Raw genomic sequence first — 23,396 nt, forward strand, 5'->3', positions numbered from 1 at the left:
AGAGGAGAGAAGCTCCAGCTCCTCTAAGCTCCAGCTGCTCCAATCTGTCCACATAACTGAAATTCCACATCCCTGGGACCATTCTGGTAAATCTTTTCTGCTCATTCTCTAATGCCTTCACATCTTTCCTACAGTGTGGTGCCAGAATTGGACACAAAACTCCAGCTGAGGCTGAACCAGTATTTTATAAAGGTTTATCATAAATTGCTTTTGTTCTCCATGCCACTATTTATAAAGCACAGGATCCCATGTTCCTTATTAACTGCTTTCTCAACCTGACCTGCGATCTCCAATGATTTATGCACATGTACCCCCAGGTCCCTCTGCTCCTTCAGCCCCTTTGGAATTGTACCCTTTATTTTATATTGTCTCTCCTTGTTCTTCCTACTGAAATGAATCACTTCACACTTCTCTGCATTAAATTCCATTGGCCAATTTTTCATCCATTCCACTAGCCCTTCGATGTCCTCTTGAAGTTTATTGCTTTCCTCCTCATAATTCACAATACTTCCAAGTATTATGTCTTCCGCAAATTTTGAAATTGCGCCCCATACACCCAAGTCTAGGTGGCTAATACATGTCAAGAAAAACAAAGGTCCTAACACCGATGCCTGGGGAACCCATCTGTATACCTTCGTCCAGCCTGAAAAACAACTGTTCACTAGTACTCTGCTTCCTGTCACTCAGCAACTTTGTGTCCATGCTGCTACTGTCCCTTTTATTACATGGACTCTAATTTTGTTGACAAGGCTGTTATGTAGCACTTTATCAAATAATTAGATATGTAATAGTGAGGGACCCAGTTTTGAGTCCTGTGGAATGCTACTGGAAACAACCTTCCAGTCAGAAAAACACACATCGACCATTGCCCTTTGCTTCCTGCCACTGTGTCAATTTTGAATCCAACTTGTCACTTACCCTTGGGTTCTGTGGAATATTATTTTTCTGGCCAGTTTGCCATGTAGGTGGGACCTTGCTAAAATCCATATAGATTACATCTAACATGGTACCCTCACTGAAATTTTTGAGGTGGCAAGAAGAATGGTCAATCAAGTCAGTCAGATACAGCCTTCCCATAACAAATCCATACTGACTCTCCCGTGCCTCTCTGTTCCTCAGAATTTCTTACAATGTTTTGCTCACCGCCAAGGTTAGGCTGGCTGACTTATAATTACTCGGTCCATCCCTTCCTCCCTTTATTAACAGTTGTACAACATTAGCAGTCCTTCAATCCTCCGCAGCATGCCTGTAGTCAGAGAGGATTGGAAAACGAGGGTCAAAGTCTCCACTATTTCTTCCCTTGTTTCCCTTAGCAGCCTGGGATAGATTTCATTCAGGCCTGGCAATTTAACCACTTTCAAAGATGCTGAACCCCTTAATGTTTCCCCCCTCACAATGTTTACACTGTTACCGACAGGGAGAGTTGGTGTAAATACTTTCGCCCTTTTCCCTCACCTCTCAGTTGTTTGCAACAAGATGTATATTTTAGAGGGAGAGTTTTAAACTCTTTGAGTGTTGTGATTTTAAAGGATAGACATGAAACAGGCTTCCTGGTAAGTTTAAATCAAAAGAAAAGATAAACGTTTATTCACACAACACATGGAATGTAAACGCAATGGAAAACCTACCCCCTCAAACACACAGACACATGCACACAAGAAAAAATGAATTCTAGAGACAAAACATGCACTTAGGTTGTTGACGTAGTAACAAGAAACAAAATCAAGTGTTTCAATCAGTCTTTTTAGAATTTCATTTTTTATTCATTCATGGGATGTGGGCGCCACGTTTATTGCCTATCCCTAATTGCTATTGAGAAGGTGGTGGTGAGCTGCCTTCTTGAACCGCTGCAGCCCCTGTGGTATAGGTACACCCACAGTGCTGTTAGGGAGGGAGTTCCAGGATTTTGACCCAACGACAGTGAAGTGATATAGTTCCAGGTCAGGATGGTGAGTGGCTTGGAGGGGAACTTCCAGGTGATTGTGTCCCCATGTATCTGCTGCTCTTGTAGATGGTAGTGGTCGTGGGTTTGGAAGGTGCTGCCTAAGGAGCCTTGGTGAATTTCTGCAGTGCATCTTGTAGACCGTACACACTGCTGCTACTGTGCGTCAGTGGTGGAGGGAGTGAATGTTTGTGGATGTGGTGCGAATCAAGTGGGCTGCTTTGTTCTGGATGGTGTCAAGCTTCTTGAATGTTGTTAGAGCTGCACTCATCCAGGCAAGTGGAGAGTATTACATGACACTCCTGACTTGTGCCTTGTAGATGGTGGACAGTTCAGTTTCTGGTCAATGGTAACCTCCAGGATGTTGATAGCGAGGGATCCAGTGATGATAATGCCATTGAATGTCAAGGGGTGATGGTTAGATTCTCTTATTGGAGATGGTCATTGCCTAACACTTGTGTGGCATGAATGTTACTTGCCACTTGTCAGCCCAAGCCTTGATATTGTCCAGGTCTTGATGCATTTGGACATGGACTGCTTCAGTGTCTGAGGAGTCATGAATGGTGCTGAACATTGTGCAATCATCAGCGAAAATCCCCATTTCTGACTTTATAATGGAAGGAATATCATTGATGAAACAGCTGGAGATGGTTGGGCCTAGGACACTACCCTGAGGAACTCCTGCAGTGATGTTCTGGACAACAATCTTCCTTTGTTCTAGGTATGACTCCAACCAGCGGAGAGTTTTCCCCGGTTCCCATTAACTGCAGTTTTGCTATGGCTCCTTGATGTCACACCCGGTCAAATGTTGCCTTGGTGTCAAGGGCAGTCACTCTCATTTCACTTCTGGAGTTCAGCTCTTTTGTCCATGTTTGAACCAAGGCTGTAATGAGGTCAGAAGCTGAGTGACCCTAGCGGAACCCAAACTGAGCATCAGTAAGCAGGCTATTGCTAAGCAAATGCCGCTTGATAACCCTGTTAATGATCCCTTCCATTACTTTACTAATGATGAAGAGTAGACTGATGGGGCAGTAATTGGCTAGGTTGGATTTGTCCTGCTTTTTGTGTACAAGACAAACCTGGGCAATTTTCCAGTTGCTAAAAGGATTTAAAATTGATAAGGAGGAGATATTGGATAAGCTGCCGGTACTTAAAGTTGATAAGGCACCGGGACCAGACGAGATGCATCCAAGAATATTGAAGGAAGTGAAAGTGGAAATTGCAGAGACACTGGCAATAATCTTTCAATGTTCCCTAGATTTGGGGGAGGTGCTGGAGGACTGGAGAATTGCAAACATTACGCCCTTGTTCAGTAAAGGTTGTAAGGATCTGCCCTGCAATTACAGACCAGTCAGTTTAACTTCAGTGGTGGGGAAACTTCTAGAAACAATTATTTGGGATAGAATTAGTAGTCACATAGACAAATGTGGATTGATTCGCCAGAGTCAGCATGGATTTGTTATGGGAAAATCGTGTCTAACTAACTTGCTGGAGCTTTTTGAAGAGGTGACAGAGATGATTGATGAGGGCAAGGCCATTGATGTGGTGTATATGGACTTCCAAAAGGCATTCGATACAGTGGCACACAACAGACTTGTGAGGAAAGTTATATGTCATGGAATAAAAGGGACAATAGCAACATGGATACAAAATTGGCTGAGGGATAGGAAACAGAGAGTAATGGTTCATGGACATTTTTTGGGCTGGAAGATAGTTTGTAGTGAAGTTCCCCAGGGGTCAGTATTGGGACCCTTGCTTTTCCTGATATATATAAATGGTCTAGATTTATGTGTGCAGGGAACAATTTCAAAGTTTGTGGATGATACAAAACTTGGGAGAATTGTAAACTGTGAGGAGGACAATGTAGAACTTCAAAAGGACATTGATACATTGGTGGAGTGGGCAGATAGGTGGCAGATAAAGTTCAGTGCAGAGAAGTGAGGTGATACGATTTGTTACAGAGAACATGGAGAGACAGTATAAAATAAAGGATACTATTCTAAAGGGTGTGCAGGAGCAGAGAGACCTGGGTGTATATGTACATAAGTTATTAAAGGTGGCAGGACAGATAAGAGAGCTGTTTCTAAAGCATACAGTATTCTAGGCTTCATTAATAGGGGCATAGAGTACAAGAGCAGGGAGGTTATGATGAACCTATATAAGACACTGGTTAGACCTCAGCTGGAGTATTGTGTACAGTTCTGGGCGCCACGCTATAGAAAGGATGTGAACACATTGGAGAGAGTGCAGGAGAGGTTTATGAGAATGGTTCCAGGGATGAGACACTTCAGTTATGAGGAAAGATTGGAGAAGCTTTGACTGTTTTTCTTGGAGAGAAGAAGGCTAAGGGCAGACTTGATAGAAATTTTTAAAATCATGAGGGGTCTGGACAGAGTAGATAGGGAGAAACTGTTGCCGCTCGTAAATGGATTGAGAACCAGAGGGCACAGTTTTAAAGTGTTTTGTAAAAGAAGCAAATGCGAGGTGAGAAAAATTTTTTTCACACAGCGAGTAGTCAGGGTTTGGAATGCACTGCCTGGAAGTGTGGTGGAGGCAGGTTCAACTGAGGCATTCAAGAGGGCATTGGATGATTATTTAATTAGAAGCAATGTGCAGGGCTATGGGGCAAAAGCAGGAGATTGGCACTAAGTTAAAATGCTCAGAGAGCCAGTGCAGTCGCGATGGACCCAATGGCCAACTTCTACACTGTAACGATTCTGTGTTGTAGCTTCACCAGGTTGATACCTCATTTTTAGATATGCTTGATGCTGCTCCTGGCGTGCCGTCCTGCACTCTTCATTGAACCAGGTTGATCCCCTGGCTTGGTGGTAATGGTAGAATGAGGGATATACTGGCCATGAGGTTTATGGATTGTGTTCGAGTACAATTCTGCTGCTGCTGCTGATGTCCCACAGAGTGCCTCATGGATGCCCAGTCTTGAGTTGCTGGATCTGGTTGAAATCTTTCCCATTTAACACAGTGGTAGTGCCACATAACATGATGGAAGATGTAAGACCAGAGCACAGAAAATGCTGGAAAAACTCAGCAGGTCTAACAGCATCTGTGGGGAGAAAGACAGAGTTAACGTTTCGAGTTCATATGACTCTTCTTCAGAGCTATAGAGAAGAAATTTATACGGTTTAAGGGGGGTGGAGCAGGTGAAGCTGGATATGGAGGATATCCTCAATGTGAAGACAAGACTTCATCTCCGCAAGGGCTATACGGTCGTCACTCCTACAGATACTATCAAGGACAGATGCATCTGTGGCAGGCAGGTTGGTGAGGACGAGGTCAAGCATGTTTTTCCCTCTTGTTTGTTCCCACACCATCTGCCGCAGACCCAGCCTAGCAGCTGTGTCCTTTGGGACGCAGCCAGCTCGGTCAGTAGCGCTGCTACCAAGCCACTCTTGGTGATGGACGTAAAGGTCCCCCACCCAGAGTACATTCTGTGCCCTTGTCACCCTCAGTGCTTCTTCCAAGTGGTGTTCAACATGGAGGACTGAGTATTTTAAGTTAAATTTGAAACCAGTCTTAACCAATGGGATCTAAATCCCCTCCCTCTGGTTGGAAAGGTCTTGTGGAGTAAACACCAAGTTCCTACCACCTGCAAGTGAAAGAGTGCAGTTCTAAATTATTGCTTCATTCAGCCCCCTCTATGATTGCTAGGCAGGAAAGTGAAATGTGCCATCATATAATGATGTAGTTATTGAGCGTTACAAGCTGATGGTCTTGTGTCAGATATTCTCTTGAGCACATCATCACAGGCACTCCTTTAAGTGGTTTGTGCATCCTATTCTGCCTGTGCCCCTACTGCTCAATATGCAACTATCTGATAATATAATCCAGGGGTGTAATGATAGTAATTTGAATTGGATATTTGTGTCTTTTGCGTGTGCCGCCACATGGCATCTTTTCAATCATTTTGAAAGTGAAATGAGAAAGCACTTGAGGTCAGATATGAATCGTTGATCTGCTTTATTTTACTGCAGGTGGCCATTACAGAGTAACAGTTTGTACAGTACAACTTGTCCTTATGTAATAATTCAAAATAATGAGTGTGCTGCACTTCTGCATATCAGTGGGTTGACTTTCACCTTCTCCCGGCTTGAATTCTGCGTCCGAAGTCTGGGAAAAGTTTTGCCTTATAGCTGTCTATTTAAAAATCTGTCATTCAGTATTTCAATCTGTTTTAATCTTCCTATGCCTCTAACTTGAGGGGAGGACTCATGCAATGATCGCAATGGGTTGAGATATTTATTGATACCAAAACAGGTTAATAAGTTGCTAAATATTTAGTGCCTGAGCAAAGCTTTAAAATCGGTGTTGTTACAAATGATTATGACACAAAACTAATAGTCCACAGACCAGGATTTTAAATCCAATCATGGCAAGGTGTGCATTTGAATTAAATGAATTTGTTGCTTTGAATGCTGGCACCAGAAAATGACTAAAACAGCTGGCACACTTCATTAAAGGAAGGGAATCTGTCACCAGAACCTGCTCTGGCATACACGTAATGCTATGTGGTCCCTGAGGCAACTGGAGATGGGCAGTAAATCCAGACTTGTCAGTGTCAGACACGAAACCAATTTATAAATACCCCTTATCCCTGATAAACTGGATTGCTCTTTCTCTGGAACCATTATGTTCCTCTTACTGTGAAGAACTAAACTGCAAATGATAGGGCAGAGTTTTCTGTCCTCTGCCAGCTGCTTTGCAGGCGGGGTACCTGTAAAATTCCCCAAGTGGCCTTTCCACCTGCCCCTGACCTGTCCTCAATTTTACGTGGGACAGGCAATGCCTAGGACAGCCAGCCCATTTCAAAATGGAAGGAACAATGGAAGTAATCCTAATGCCCTTCAGTGGGGCACCTCACTAGCCATTGCCTGTTAATCTGAGATTCATAATTGGTATCAGTTGTGCCTCAGTGGTAGCATCTCACCTCTGAGCCTGTGGGCTGTGGGTTCAAGTCCCACTCCAGAGACCTAAGTGCATAATTGAGGCTGACATCGGACAATGCTGTGCTGTCAGTGTAGACTTTCAGATGAGATGTTAAACTGAGGACCCTGCCCTCTCGGATGGATGGAAAGGATCCCATACTATTTCGAAGAAGAGCAGAAAATTCTCCCTGGTGAGCTGAACAATGTTTACGTTCAACCAACATCACTAAAAATAACAAATACTCTCACAGTTATTTCCTTTCCGTTTGTGTACAAATTTGCTGCTGCTTCCACATTACAACAATGACTACATTTCAGAGGTACTGAATTGACTTCATGCTTTCGTTACTTCCGGATTTGACTATTCCAATGCATTCCTGGCTGGTCTCTCAGATTCTACCTTGCGTAAACTTGAGGTCATTCAAAACTTTTGCCCATGCCTTAACACCCACCAGGTCCTCTTCACATTTCACTCTTATGCTCGCTGATCTACATTGGCTCCCAGTCAAGCAACACCTTGCCTTTAAAATTCTCATCCCTGTTTTCAAATCCTTCCATGTCCATGCCCCCACCTATCTCTGTCATCTCCTCCAGCCCCACAACACTCCTTAAAACCTACATATTTGACCAAGCTTTGGTCATCAGATCTAATATCTCTTTATGTCTCAGTGTCATACTTAGTTTTATAATGCTGCTGTGAAGCACCTTGGCATGTTTTATTATGTTAAAGGCGCTATATAAATAGAGGTTGTTACTGTTGACACGAGGTTATGATTGAGGTTCAAGACTACCTTCCAGTAATTCTATGGGACATTTGCTAGATTTTTTGAAATTCTTTCATGAGACCTGAGCATCACGACAAGCCCAGCATTTATTGACCGTTCCTATTTACCCTTGAGGAAGTGGTGGTGAGCTGCCTTCTTGAACCACTGCAGTCCATCTGGTGTGGAATTTATCAACATTGTGCTGAAAGTTTTTCATCAGACATATCTAGATATTCTGTTGTCCATCTATTTTGATCCACACAAAAAGGTTTCATTTGTGGGTAGAAACCAGAACAAGTTTGGACATGTTTGTTGTAGGTGCAGTCGAGTATTACAGAGTTAAATAAGCAGAATGGTTACAGGTTCTTTCATACATTGGTTAATGTCACCATGAGCACCTGCTGAAAGGAACTGTTTGGATTTGTAATGTTTGTTTTTGAAGTCTGTCATATTTATTAATGATTTATTAAAATAGTTTTCATGTAGGTATATTGCTGGATAATTTTGGGCCATTTCCTATTCGCAATTAATCTGAAGGTACATGTACGTAAAGTTTTACGGTACTGCTGGAATGTAATGTTAATACATACACTGATCTGATAAAAGTAAAATTTATTGTATTCTTCTCATGGGGCTGAATTTTCCCCCCATTGGAGGGGAAGTTGATGGGCGGGTGCATATGGGCGCTCTTCCGATCGGTGTGGTGCCATTTTACGTGGGCAGGCCAATTAAGGCCCGCCCAGAGTGATGTCCGCAGGGAAGCGCTATGCGCTCCCAGTGCGGGCGGGGGGGGAATCCCAAAATCGATAGTGCGCTCTTTCATGCATGTGCACGAAAGAGCGCACTCATCTCCCTGAGGCTAAGTGCAGCCTCAGGGAGATCGTCTGTAAATGTAAAAAAGACAAAAATAGAAAAATAAAATTTCCCTTACATGTCCCGTCATGTGACAGTTGGAACATGTCTATAATTTTTACACAACCTTTATTAAAAATTTTTAAAGCCTACATGAAACCTCATCCTGCCCGTGGATGAGGTTTCATGTTTTTTCTAGTTCCCGCTGGGGCTCCTGGCCTGCCCGCCAACATTAAGGTTGGACAGACAGGTCCTTTAATTGCTTAATTGACCCTGTCAATGGCCTTAATTCACGCGTCATTTTATGCGTTGGCGAGCGGGCCCCGCCTCCACTCGCCGACTCGTAAAATTCTGCCTATGAGATATAGGTGTTACTGGCAAGGCCAGAATTTGTTGCCTGTCCCTAATTGCCTTTGAACTGAGTGGCTTGCTAGGCTGTTTCAGAGGGCAGTTAAGGGTCAACCACATTGCTGTTGATCTGGAGTCACATGTAGGCCAGGCCAGGTAAAGACAGCAGGTTTCCTTCCCTAAAAGACATTAGTGAACTAGATGAGTTTTTATGACAATCGACAATGATTTCATGGTCACTATTTGACTAACTTTCAATTCCAGATTTTTACTGATTGAATTTAAATTCTACCAGTTGCCACGTTGGGATTTGAACCTGTGTCTCCAGAGCATCAGCCTGGTCTCTGGATTGCTTGTCTGGTGATATTACCACTATGCCAATATCTCCAGCCTGATGCCTAATCTTTGGATCTGTTCCACCTAAAAGATAGAAGGGCTTTATTATTCTATGTTTATCAGACAGTTCCTTTTACCTCTTTCCTATTTTAGTTTCTAAGATAATAAATACTCTAGATCGCCTTCTGGAAATTTATTGTATTAAAATTGTAACTGATGGTATCAATCCAAATAACTTTGCAATGGACACATATATTAAACTCGAAACTCCCAATTTTCTCATTCCACATTTTTCATCACATAGCTTAAAGTACAGCCAAATCTCAGTATTTTCTTAAAGTAAAACTGGTATTAACTCCACAGGTACTATACTAAAATTAGACAGCAAAATTTTGCCTTTGACAAAATATTCCATTTTGTCACTTAAATATTCTTTAAAGGCACGGGTCAGTTTCTGAAACAAGAGAACTTCCAAGTTCACCTACTTGTATTTAGATGGCACCTTTTATATAATGAAACATCTCTAGGTGCTTCACAGAGGTATTATATAGCAAAATATGACACTGAACCAAATAAGAAAATGTTAGGGCAGATGACCAAAATGTTGGTCAAAGAGGTAGATTTTAAGGGGCCCTGTCCATAAAAAGCAGGACAAACCCAATCTGGTCAATTACAGCCCCATCAGTCTATTCTCAATCATCAGCGATGGAAGTATCGTCTACAGTGCTATCAAGTAGCACTTACTCAGCAACAACTTGCTCATTGTTGTCCAGTTTGAGTTCTTTCAGGGCCATTTCATCACAGCCTTATCCCAAACATGGGCAAAAGAGCTGAATTCCATGAGTGAGGTGAGAGTGACTGCCCTTGACATCAAGTGTGGCATCTAGAGACCTTAGCAATGGGAATCAGAGGAAAATCACTCCACTGGTTGAAGTCCTATCTAGCAGAAAGATGGTTGTGGTTGTTGGAGGCCAATCATCTCAGCCCAGAATATCACTGCCGGAGATCCTTAGGGTAAGCCCAACTATCTTCAACGGCTTCATCATTGGCCTTCCTTCCAGCATAAAGTCAGAGGTGTGGATGTTTGCTGATGTCCTTGCAGACGTTGGTCAGGTAATTGCTGGCTTTGGCCAACAAACCATCAGTGACCTGTCCTATGCATTTGTGGGCTGTCAGTTGAAAAATCACAGATATTTCTCTGGCAGAGCCCTGGAAGGATCTGGAGGCAAAAAAAAATTGAGGGTGACGGTCAGTTAGACAACCACGGTTAAACCTTGGCTGCCTGTTCCACCAGGGTGAAGGTTGCCTTCTCAAAGGCCATGGATATCTGCCACCACCTGATGGGAATACTGAGCATTCTGAAGCACTGCTGTTCCAACATGTCAAAGAAACTCAACCTTTGCCTGTACACCCTATATCATGGGTAGTTCCTGCTGCTAGCTTCACCCCTCTGTTGCTCCTCACTTTCAACAGCAGGCTACTGTTCCTGCTGGTCATATTGCTTCTTATCTGAATTTTAGCCAAGACATCATGCTCCTCATCTCAGTCTTAAATGACCTGCCCCTTATTCTGAGACTCTGTCCCCTGGTTCGAGAATCACCAGCCAGGGGAAATATCCTATCGACATCTACTCTGTCACGCCTTGCAAGAATTTTGTGAGTTTCAATGAGATCAGTTCTGATTCTTTGGAACTCTAGAGAATACAGGCACAGTTTCCTCAATCCCTTCTCATAAAACAATCCCGCTATCCCAGGAATTAGTCTAGTGAATCTCCATTGCAATAAATTAACTGGAAAATATATTAACTGGAGCTGCTGGTTACCACTGAACCAGTGACTTGAATTTTGCCTTTGGCAGGCCCGCGCTACTGACGGGCCTAGGACCTGTCACGAAACGGACCCCCGACCGTGATCGACAGCCGACCACAATTCTCTGGCCAATTAACGGTCAGCCAGCATGAAATGTGCGCTGAAAAGCTCAGCGCTGCCAGGGTGGGGCGGGAAGAGGACGGGCGATAATGTTTCCGTGGGCATGGGTGAGTGCTGCGAGAAAGCTTCCTAAAGGCAGTTAGCTGTCTCAGGGAGCTGCAGACCTGAAAATGCCCAAATAAAGGTTTTAAAAGCTGAAAAAAATGCCCATGCATCACAATCAATCACCTGAAAATATAGGTGATAAAAATGCTGCCCACAGATATTTATTTTTATTTTATTTCATAGCGGAAATTTCATCTTGCGCTTGGATAAGGTTTGATGAAAAATGCAAAGGCTGCGTGGCCGATTCGTCTGTCTGTCAATGGGCCACGAAGGAATGGAGACAATTGTGCCGTTAATGAGCTTAATTGCCCAATTAATTGTCGGCGGGCGCGCTTCCGACTTTTATGTGGGCCTGCTGAGCGAAGTATCGTGCGAGTGCGTGATGATGTCGGGACACTCATCTGAAGCCTTCTCGCGCGATTTTATGCCTGATCGGGTCGGGCATGTGCCCGACCACAGGATGTAAAATTCAGCTCAATTACTTTTCTAGAAAGGGACGCAGAGAACCATTATATATAATATATATTATGGACAGTAGGGGAATTAATTTAAACAGCCCTGAATTCTCCACTCACTACCCGTTTGTAAACAGAAAGGTGTTTTTGATTTTTGATTTCCCACTTTATAAGCGGTGGCATATTTTCCCCCACCCTCCAGTTTGTAGTAATCCAATCCTCTATTAACCACCCCACAGCAAACTTGAGATAAGGTAAAATAAGTGGGGTAGTTTATTTTACACGCACACAAAACGCGGGAAGGGGTTTTGCAATGTCTGCCCCTTTTGCATTCATACAATAAAAGAGGGATAAGGGAAAGAAAGGGGTTCAGGGCAAAGACCATGATAAAAATAATAATTATGGTTTCACGTGAGCCCAGAGCCCAGGATCAATGTCCAGGGAAGGTTCTTTTAGGTGGCTTTGTCTGGCAGAATTCCTGGTCTTGGTTCTAGGAACTTGGTTTTAGGTTGAGAATGTTGAAGATGCAGCAAAGTATTCTTGTGTCCTGGGCATTATTTCACTCTGTACGCACAATATAGATTTCTTTCTGGAAATCAGATTTGGAGAGAGATAGAGGTCAGAGGCAGGCTGCTAGCCTGGAGTCGGTTCTCTTCGGAGGTCAAACCGCAACAGAAGATAAAATTTAAAAGCTGTGTAATTAAAGGAATTCAAACAGCTCAATCTCAGTCATGTGACAGGGTGATTTTGGGTCAAACTATTCAGCTAATGAGGCACCCTTGTTAAAACCCATTGTGTTTTGAGCAGGCAACTGAAGAACCATTAGTACAATGTTGGTTATGACGAGTCCCAAGCAGCTCTGCCTTTGTCCGCTCTGGCTGGTGCAGACGTACCATCTACAAATCCTTTGTGTTGGCTTGGCTGGAATGTTTATACAATACAAGTCACATTCCAGGAGGATGATGAGGTGGCCTTTGTCCATTGGAACAGCTTAGAATCTTCCAAAACTATTAACATATGATCAGCTGCAGCCATTTTATCAGCCCAGCAATTGTCCATTTTGAAAGAAAACAGGAAAAAAAATTTTTATGAAGTAGCCAGGCTGACTTAGATATGTACATTTTTCTTCCTGCCTCCTGGATGGGACATGCTTCCCCTTTGGAGAAAAATAAAATGAATTCCATTTCAGTTTATTTTACTATATGTGGTCTTAAGAAGGAAGAATAGGAGGTGAGGAAGCATTCTCTCATTCAGTCCTGAAAAAACAAACACACACAGCTGGTAGCGGGGAAACGTCAGTTCCCTGCTACATTCTCAAGGTTTATACGTGGGGCAGGGTGTCAGTCAATGTAATTTCTTTGTTAAAAACAGAAAATGCTGGGAAAACTCAGCAGGTCTGGCAACATCAGTGAAGAGAGAAACAGAGTTAACGTTTCAAGTCCGTATTACTCTTCTTCCAGCATTTGCCGTATTTTACTTTTATTTAAATAATTTCTTCTGTTGGTTAAAAGGCTGCAAGATCCAACTCCAGGGTATTGGGGGGAGCTCCAGCTATATTGGAGTCCAGCAGGTGCTGGGTTTCCTATCTGGCTGGGCTAGCTGGCTGGGGCTCAGCTGGTAGTGCTTTTGATGTATTGGTGGGGGCTCTCCCACATCCATGTCACGGACTCTCCAGCGGATCCCCGTGAATTTCTTTAAATTTCCCAAGTGAGGTGGCTACATCCTCCCACTGCTCTTGGGTCAGAGTTGCTGATTGGGCATTTGAGGCTCTGGGATCTGCCAGCCTGGCAGCTGAGGCTTCAACTGTGGAAACCACCTTCTCACTTGGCCCCTCCTGGCTACCTTCAGATGTGTTCACCCCTTGGTAGGCACTCAATGGTTGATTGGGCTCTGGGTTCAGTTTAGTTCTAACTGCACTTGAACCCCCCCCTTGTGGTGGTCCCAAGGGCACTGGGGTTTCAGGGTTGCTGTATTTCCCTGATCTGTTATCTTGGGGAGCTGTTAGTTCCCAACCTGTACCATTGTGTTTGGGACACTACTGCTCTCAGGTGGCTGTCCAGCTCCTGCTGCACTGCCCAGCAGCTCATCAACTAGGTGAGGCATCTCCCTCAACATCTGCATGTCTACTTGGGACCTTCCCTGTTCTCCCTCTAAGGTTGGAAAGATGGTGTGGCTCACTCACATTTATATAGCAATAGCTGAATGATATACTGAACATGCTGAGCCTATAAACTGGAATTCATTTAACTTCATAAAATATTGGTATAGCTTTCTGTTTATCCTGATTTGTTATCATGTTTTGCATTTATTTTATTTTCTTCCAGTCTATCGATTCAACAAGTCTGGTGGTTATTATGTTGTATGATTACCAAGATCGTAAATTCCAACCACGAAGCATCTCTGAAGCAAAGCAGGATATAATACCAGAAGTTAGAGAAGTAGAAAGGAGCCTTTTCAAGTATGTAAAGTGAAAATTGCTAAAGGTTTTAGCAGAATTGGTAGTCAAGTTTTAAAAATTATATTTCAGATTTTTAATATTAGAAAGTAGCTCTATGGGTAAGTAATACGGATGGTGGATATCCCAGTCTTTTTTAATTGCTGTATAAAAGAAGTATTTTTTTAAATAACCTTCATTGGAGAGCTGCATAAACCGGTAACGAAAACTGTAAATTCCCTTCAGCTGGTATGGATGCACTGTGGCGTCATACCTAACAAAAGTCAGGCTAATGGAAACTGACTGGACATTATTTTATTTCCATTAGCTTTTGACTAAACTCCTTTTTTAAAAAAAAAACGTCCTATATGTGTGTTCTAATGCTCTGAAATTTGTGTCCTAAGAAAATGCTCATAGTCGATCAGTTTGCAGGCCATCATTTTGATGTTTACTGAGAGAAATGGCCAGTGTAGTGAGATATATTTTAGAGCAGACTTGTCCAACCTTTTCACTTGGGGGGCCACATTTCCATTTTTTCTCACGCAAGGGGCTGATGAGCAAATTTCGGAAAGTTAAGTTTTGGCACAACATGAAACATAATTTCAAAAAAATGTTGAGGTATGAAGAAAAGAAACAACTTGCTGAACAAAAGTAAAGCAACGTCAAAGCAATAAATTAAGTTTTGAAAAAAGAATAATTAATAATAGTGACCATTAGAGTGTGAGGGGGTCAGAGTGTCTGTGTCCGGCTCACTCCTAGTCTCAAGGTGCTCACTCGCTCACCCACTGTGTGAGTGGGAGTGAGGGTGAGTGAGAAATCTGAAATTGGGATAAGGCAGACACACCCTGACTCTCTCACCCACACTCACACACACACACCCACTCTCTCTTGCACACACCCACACTCTCCCACTCTCTCTCTCTCTCATGCACACTCATATACTCACTGGCCAGCCTCTTCACCCACTCTCCACCAGGGCCCCGGCAGCCTGTCCTCCCCGTGGCCCCGGCAGCCTGTCCTCCCCGTGGCCCCAGCAGCCTGTCCTCCCGGTGGCCCTGGCAGCCTGTCCTCCCCGTGGCCCCGGCAGCACCTCTCTCTCTCTCTCTCTCTCTTTTTCTCTCTCTCTCTCTCTCTCTCTCTCACACACTCTCTCTCTCTCACTATGAGCCTATCAGTAGCAAATGCGGGGGAGAACCAGTCTCTGATTTGGAGGAACAGCCCCTTGCAGAATCTTCAACTTCACGTGCCGCCTTACCGACATTTTGAACAGTGGCTCTGGGGGCCATGTAGAATGGCTACAATCTGGTCCGCGGGTTGGACAAGCCTGTTCTAGAGCCATTTTAAAACACAAAACATACAATGGTGATCTACAGGTGAGAATTTACCATCCACAGGGTTACCTTCAGTTTCAAAAATTCATGCAGTAAGTTATTCTTCATGTAATAACATTAAAATGATTATGTTACTTTTTGCACTGAAAATGTTTTTAGGGATACAAGGTCAGGCTGAATGGTGGAAGAATGTAGTCTCAGACGCCTTTCACTTTTTGTTTTGATCCAAAGATGTTGGCTTGGTGAAGGCCAAGAATATTCATCTCTTGATTTTTGCCATATTTTTCTGAAAAGTATTGTTTGAATTCCATGTCAATTACAATGAAGCCTGTTTGAGATAAAAAGTACAAGACAGTGTTATGGTTACATAAATGTTGCTCTTAACTTGAAAGACTTTAAACTGGATGGCTACAAAGGCTGATATCTTTCACTCTTTCCTCAACTAAAGTTCAATTCCATAGTAACTATGCTGCTGTAAGCCTTTAATTCTGATTTCTTTTTAATTCTGTTGGTTAATATTGCTTTTTATTTAGCTGACAAAATTGCATCTTAACGAAAGAAAAACTGATTCATTTATGCACAGTAAACATCTTATTTTGAATGCTCCCCATTCTGTTAGCTGGGAGTGCATTAATGTGTTGATAAATTCTACGTCTCTAGAAATTAGCTCAATTATCCCCGCTGAATAGTTCCATCATGTCAACTTTCTAGTACAGCTTGTTAGAATGGGAATGTACAACTAATTAACCCTCAGCCTGTTGCACATAGTTTTTGCTATGATTCCAAGAGACTGTTAACAATGTCTAATGCTTTGATTGGATATTTGTTCCATTGATACAATTTTAGGTCCCTGTCTTGGATATTCTCTGGGGTACACCAGTACTGGCCATTCAAGCAATCTGAACATTTCACCAGTAGCGGATGTACCCATACTGCCTAATATCTAGCTATACAATAACGTAACCTGGGAGTGTAACAATACTATCCTTGAACTGAATATTTGTGTTTTTCCCATATCTGTTTATTCAATCTCTTTGGCGACAGAACAAGAAAACATTTAAGATGAGGCCAGATATGGATTTGGCCTGTTTTATTTCACACTGAGGGAACATACAGAGCAACAGTTATTATTGGATTCAATTAGATCCAACAGACTGCTTGTGTTTACATAATCATACTAAATAATGATCATTTTCTGCTTGCCACATCAGTGGGTCAGCCCTAAATAGCTTAAACAGAACCAAACAGAACCATTCCCATCATTTGTGTTTCCCTGACCAGCTGAGCCATATGTTTTACTTCGCAATTTTCTGTTTCAGACCTGAGTACCACTTTGTTCACTTCCTTCCTGCCCCACCATGAAGTTGGAGTCTGCTTCCGGTCCCTTCCTCCTGTTTAGGCTTGTCCAGATGATTTGTTAACCTAGCTTTTGTGCTCCCCCACCCAACCCCCAGTCTTCCTTTGGTATCATGAAAAGCTCTCAGCTGAATGAGATATTTTGATTCCCCTCATGATTTTATTTTTATTTATTTATTCACGTGATGTGGGCATAGCTGGCTAGGCTAACATTTATTGCCCATCCTTAGTTGCCCTTGAGAAGGTGATGGTGAGCTGCCTTCTTGAACTGCTGCAGTCCATGTGGTGTAAATATACCCACAGCACTTGAATTGTGATTGAATTTTTGTTGGATGCCCCTGAGATCGGAACATGAGAACAGAATTAGGTCTTTCAGCTCTTTGAGCATGTTCCAACTTTCAGTGAAATTATTGATAATCTGTATCCTGCTTCCAAAGTCATTATACCCTTGGCTAGCAACAGTATATCAATCACAGATTAAAGATTATTGATTGAACTAGCATTAATTGTTATTTGGTGGAGATTTCCACACTTTTACCACCCTTTGCATGAAGGAGTGTTCCCTAACTTCTAGTATGAGGTGTCCTGGCTCTGACTTTTAAGGTATATGCATCCTTGCAATGGACTCCCCCACCAGTGGGAAAAGTTTCTCTCTACCCTCAACCCTATCAATTCCCTTCAAAATCCTAAAAACCTTCCATCAAATCACCCCTTAACTCGGGAATATAAGCCTAGTTTGTGTTATCTCTCCTCATGATCTAACTTTTGGTGCCCTGGGAATTTTTAAAAAATTCATTCATGGAATGTAGGTGTCGCTGGCTAGGCCAGCATTTATTGCCCAACCCTAACTGCCCTTGAGAAGGTGGTGTGGTGAGCTGCCTTCTTGAACTGCTGCAGATAATGTGGTGTAGGTACACCCACTGTGCTGTTAGGGTGGGAGTTCCAGGATTTTGTCCCAGTAAGAGTGAAGGGACGGCGATATATTTTCAAGTCAGGATGTTGAGTGGCTTGGAGAGGAACTTCCAGGTGGTGTGTTCCTATGTGTCTGTTGCTCTTGCCCTTCTAGATGGGAGCGGTTGTGGGTTTGGAAGGTGCTGTCTAAGGAACCTTGGTGAATTGCTGCAGTGCATCTTGTAGATGCTGCTACCACTGTGTGCCAGTGGTGGAGGGAGTGAATGTTTGTGGATGTGGTGCCAATCAAGCGGTCTGCTTTGTCCTGAATGGTGTCAAGCTTTTTGAGTGTTGTTGGATCTGTACTCATCCAGGCAAGTGTAGCTTCTGGAGAATTTATGCTGCACTCCCTCCAAGGTCAGTATATTCTTTCTAAGATGCGATGCCCAGAACTGCATACAGTACTCCAGATGTGCCCTAGCCAGGACTGCATATAGCTGCAGCAAAACTTCCTCCCTTTTATATTCTAGGCTTCCAGTTAACTAGACTAAAATTCCATGAGCCTTATTGATTCTTTTTATACTTGACGCTTTAGTGATTGAGCGTGTAAATCTCTGACCTCCACTGTTCTCAGCTTTTCACCATTTAAGTAATGCTCATCTACTATTTTTTGATCTGAAATGGATAATTCATCTGCCCACTCATTTAGTCTATCAATGCCACTTAGTGAAACAACTGCCCTCAACTTTCTCATCAACACACCTGACTTGAACAGACTTTCTCCAAACGCTCTTCCTTTTAAACTTATGCAACTTATTTTGTTTCAAAAAATAATAATTAATCTTTTCCAAATCCTTTCTGTGGAAAAATGCTCAAAAAATCCTAGAACCTGACTTCCATATTCCAACATATAGATCGCAAAGATTTTCATGTCCAAACTTGGATTTAAATAGTGCCTTCAGCATTTAAAAGAAAATGTCGCAAATGCTTCACAATTATTTAAAGAAATGTTTGTGAGCCAGGAATGGAGGGGTTAGCTTGGATAAAATGACGGGCTTTGAACTGATTATAAAAAGAAGAGAGAAAGAGAGGGAGAAAAAAAGGACGACGAGCCGGAGTGTTTTAAGGAGAAAATTCCAAAGAGTAGGACTTGGGTGGAGGAAGAAGGCTCTGCCACCAATGGTATGTGAAAGATGGGAGTGCACAAAAGACCAGAGTTAGTTAAATGGAGTAAGGGTGAAAATAGTACTGGAAGAAGTTGCAGAGGTAGGCTAGGGTGAGGATGTGGAGGGATTTGAGGACAAGGATTTAAACTTTAATATAGGATGTGGGTGATTGGCTCTGTTAATGTGCACTTGGAGGTGCTACAGGCTAAATAAATACCTGGTAACTCTTTTGAGAGGAAGCCTCTTATCTCTTCATCGAGTCTATTTGGAAACTAACTTGATGTATGCCCTTTCTTTCTAGTTTTAAGACGAAACTTGCAGCTGCACTTGCTCGTTGTCGGATTAAAAATGATGCAATCTCCATCGATTTAATTCTTCCGGAATCTGTAAGAAATCAAGAACGACGAGCTTCTTCTTTGCCACTCTATGTCTGGGTAAATGTATTAAAGACCAGGTAATCAATACAAATAGTCCCCTCTTCACATTGTATAACACAAGTATAATATGTTTTACTGATGGGGGTATCAATAAGACAGTGACTCAAACCTGCTCACAGTACTATCCATCAAAAAGTGTACAATAGTATCAAAAAGTGCTGTTATGGGTTGATGGCCATTAGAGAACTACCGCATGGAAAAAAAAAATAACTGTTATTTTTTTGTGGCACCCTGAGTCTTGATGTTTACCTGACAGACAATAAAGTTATGTTGCAGAATTTTTCCGTTGGCATGTGGGGGGCGTGACCTGCAGGTGGAACTCCCGACGTCACCCTGCGTCATTTACATTTTCAGGCCGGCGGGTGCGCAGCCAAGTCGGCTGTTTGTCCGCCGACCTGTCAACAGCCTATTAAGGCCATTAAGAAACCAATTCAGCTTATTAATGGACCTGCCCGTCCAACCTTAAGGTTGGCGGGCAGGCCAGGAGCTCAGGCGGGCTTGTGAAAAAACATGAAACTTCATCCGCTGGCGGGATGAGGTTTCATGAGGGTTTTTAAATTTTAATGACAGGTTGCAATAAATGGATATGTCCTAACTCATGTGACAGTATCACGTGAGGGGACATGGCAGGGAAAATTTTTTAACTCCTTTATTAAAAGTTTCAAAATGAAGCCAATTTCCCTGAGGCAGCACTTAGACTCAGGGAGATCTGTGCGCTCTTTCACTCGCATGCACGAAAGAGCGCACTCCTGGCTGAGGGAATTCCCCCCCACCCACACAGGGAGCGCATAGCGCTTCCTGGTGGACATCATGCTGGGCCGGCCTTAATTGGCCCGCCCACGTAAAATGGCGGTACGCCCCCAACCGGGGCCGCCAATCAGGAGCCCACCCGCTCCTGCTCTTCCCCCCCGACAGGGGGAAATTTTTCCCATAGTTATTGTAAATTAGCAGAAACATTTACAATCAAATTAGTATCTTTATTGCAACAGTACTGCTTTAAGTACAGGATTTCTAATTATTTTTTCACCAAAGACTTTAACAGAATTAAAACATCTCACTCTGGAAAAAGCCGCAAAAAGCTGCCCATGTGTAAAAGTAGACCTAGAAATATAATACAAATTTTGTCAAGAATCTGGCCTTATGACTTGTTCATAGTCATAAAATATGAAAGTCTAATTGGGAACTGTTTTCTCCTGAGCTGAAACAGTAACTTTACAACTGATGGGCTCAATATTATTCAAGGAATAAGCACTCTATTTCCTTGAAAGCTGCCTATTATAGTTTCTGTGGCCAGGATTTTTCATTGGTCGGGTGGGCTCAGCGGGAGCGGGCAAGGGCGGTCGCGGAGCTGACCGCCACCCGCGATTGGCCCTGCACTGCGATTTCATGCGGGTGGGCCAATTAAGGCCCGCCCAGCGTGGATCGTGAGCGGTAACGCTGAGTGCTTCCTGTGCGGGCGGGGGAAGGAGGGAGAGTCAGGTCCAGCACACTTTCGCGCATGCGAGGAAAAGAGTGCTTCAATCTCCCTGAGGCCTGGAGCTGCCTCAGGGAGATTGAAGCACTTTTCAAAAAAAAAATGAAAACATTAAAAATGTAATGAAACATGTCCCTTGAGTGACTGTGTCACATGAGAAGAGACATGTTTTTGTTTTTCAAAGAAAGTTTTTATTTAATTTGTAAAAGCTTTAGGAATCCTCATCCCGCTCATGGATAAGTTTTCCTAAAAAACATAAAGGCCGCTTGGCCTTTTGCCTGCCCATCAATCGTAAGGTTGGATGGGCAGCTTAAGGTTAAGATTACCTAGTTAATGGCCTTAATAGGGCTTTCAGTTATCGGCGGGTGCACAGCCGACACTTCAATTTACGTTCCAGTGTGCTGGGCCCGCCCCCGTACACCGAATGTAAAGTTCTGCCCTGTATCAATCATTGAAGAAAGCAGCTTCCTAAGTGTCAGTCTTGTTCCGTGACACAGTCCTTGTTCAGGATTTAAGTTTCATAGCAACGTTATAACTGCTCTCTCCTAGAATCTAAATTTGTGCAGTGGCATATTTATTGGAGTTAGACTGTTTTGAAACTCTGGAGGGTAAAACCTGCTATCATCTTCTTCATCTATAGAATCAGAACTGATATATTCACTTAATTTACCTGACAGCTTTTCTAAAACTTGGTTATTCAAATCTAATGGATCTTCATCTTTAGCACAAAGAATAGCTTTCATATATGTTGTATCAGATACTTCTTCCTGTCATTTTGCCACACTTAACCAATTCCATTATCTCATCCACTCCTCTCACGCCATCCCCTCCCTCCCATACCATCTCCATCCCATGCCATTACAGCCTTCCATCCCCATTCCTCTCTTGCCATTCCATCAATTGCACCCCTCCTCATAGAAACAATTTCTCCAGCCATGGTAACTGTCGTTGAACTCCGCTTTCCTACTGTTGTTTATTTTCTCCACCAGCCTGTCCCGACCCCACCACTGTCACCAACCGTTGACAGCTGCACATGTGTCATGTGCTCTAGTCCTCCGGGCGCCCCACGTTTCTTTGTCTGTGCCAGCCACCACCCACCAAATAAACCCAACAACATACGCGCTTTTTAAACTGACCTGGACAGACATTATTATTATTATTATTATTATTATTATATTGATCATTATTATTATCATCATTACTATATTGATTCAGTACAGAAACTGCCCGAGATTATTTTTACTGATGGGTTCCAATTGTATTTAAATGTAGAATCAGGTCTCTCACATCTGGTTAACACTACTATCGCACTTTATAAACTGTTGGTTGGTTTACACTATTGATTATCATCATATTGTGACAGCCTTGAAGATGTGACCCATTTACTTGAGATGGAGGGCTTCACAAAGGTGAAATGTGCCCGTGAGCTTGAGGGTCTGTCTTTCTGTGTGGATCAACATTGCCAGGATGTGCTTCTTTTTCCAACTCATCTAACGGCTAGGCTTTATGAAATGGAACTTGTCACCAGTTACAAGATGGTAATCCAGGTAAGCGGAAGAACTGAAGAGACATCAAAATAGAAAGTAATATACAGTTCAATTTATGCTTGAAAAAGAATTTCCCAACTATGTTTTAAGCTATGTACATTTAAAGTATTTTTTGTCTTGTTTTTCTACATAAGAAAATGATGTTAATTTCCAGTTTCCTTCCTTTCTAGGATAAAGGTCGAAGCCTAGCACCACACTCAGTGAAGGTTTTACTGAACATGGATGATGATATCGTTGTTACCAATGCAGGTTCACGTTTGACTGTTGCCCATATGTCTACTCTAATTAACCAGAGCACATCCAAAGTCTTTCTCTGTGGGGTGAAAACAGAATCGCAGCAACTTGAACTGAAGAGCCTGTTTGAAAAAATGGGCTGTAAAAGTGCGTAATTAAGTGCTTAACTGTTCATTATCTACACATTAGTTCACAGATTAAAGGTTATTCGATGTATATAGAAAATTTCATTGTAAAATACCAAAGCATATGTTTTAGTGGTTACCATCATTCAAAAGGCCAATACAGCTGCTACAAGTGTTTGCATGAATGAACAGCAAAAGTGAATTATTAAATTCAATTACGTTTGTCCATTTCTATGAACTCTGAGTTTTAATAACCTTTTCAACTGATTGAATTCACTTGTGGCTGAAGTACAGGCTTCATTTAAAAACTGAATTTTCTTCTTTGAAGCTTAAAAGAACTGGCTGTACATCTGGCCGTATAATGCACAGTCTAATAATGTTGGATAATTTGAGCAACAGTAGAACAATAGTATTTTTAATTTCAGGAGATATGGAAAGACATTAAAATAGAAGCATAACTGTTAATTTTCACTTTTATTAACATACAAACAAGGAGCAGGACCATTTAGCCCCTCAAGCCTGCTTTGCCATTTAATAAGATCATGGCTGATTCTGGCCTCTGGACTCTGACTCTTTGTTTCTGGTCATGCTTATTTGATGTTAGATTTTATATTTTTTTCCAATACAGTAGAAAAATTATATTTAAGGGGAAATGCATAAGATAGTGAGTTGGACGCTGGCCTTTGACCTCTGCAAGCTGGGTTCAAATCCAGCTCGATCTGATGGTATGA

At 42.5% G+C, this 23,396-nt stretch overlaps 1 protein-coding gene across 1 annotated transcript in view; it reads left to right on the forward strand.

The window, feature by feature from the left end:
* LOC144691973 (putative methyltransferase NSUN7) overlaps positions 1-23,396 on the forward strand; it is a 151,447-nt gene that overhangs the window by 42,700 nt on the left and 85,351 nt on the right. The window contains exons 3-6 of the mRNA XM_078560888.1: positions 13,995-14,128; positions 19,150-19,302; positions 22,123-22,306; positions 22,477-22,687. Of these exons, the coding sequence (XP_078417014.1) occupies positions 13,995-14,128; positions 19,150-19,302; positions 22,123-22,306; positions 22,477-22,687 (682 nt within the window). The remainder of the gene's footprint in view (positions 1-13,994; positions 14,129-19,149; positions 19,303-22,122; positions 22,307-22,476; positions 22,688-23,396) is intronic.

This window comes from Cetorhinus maximus, chromosome 1, assembly GCF_964194155.1.
Source record: "Cetorhinus maximus chromosome 1, sCetMax3.hap1.1, whole genome shotgun sequence".
In the NCBI taxonomy this organism is placed as follows: domain Eukaryota; kingdom Metazoa; phylum Chordata; class Chondrichthyes; order Lamniformes; family Cetorhinidae; genus Cetorhinus; species Cetorhinus maximus.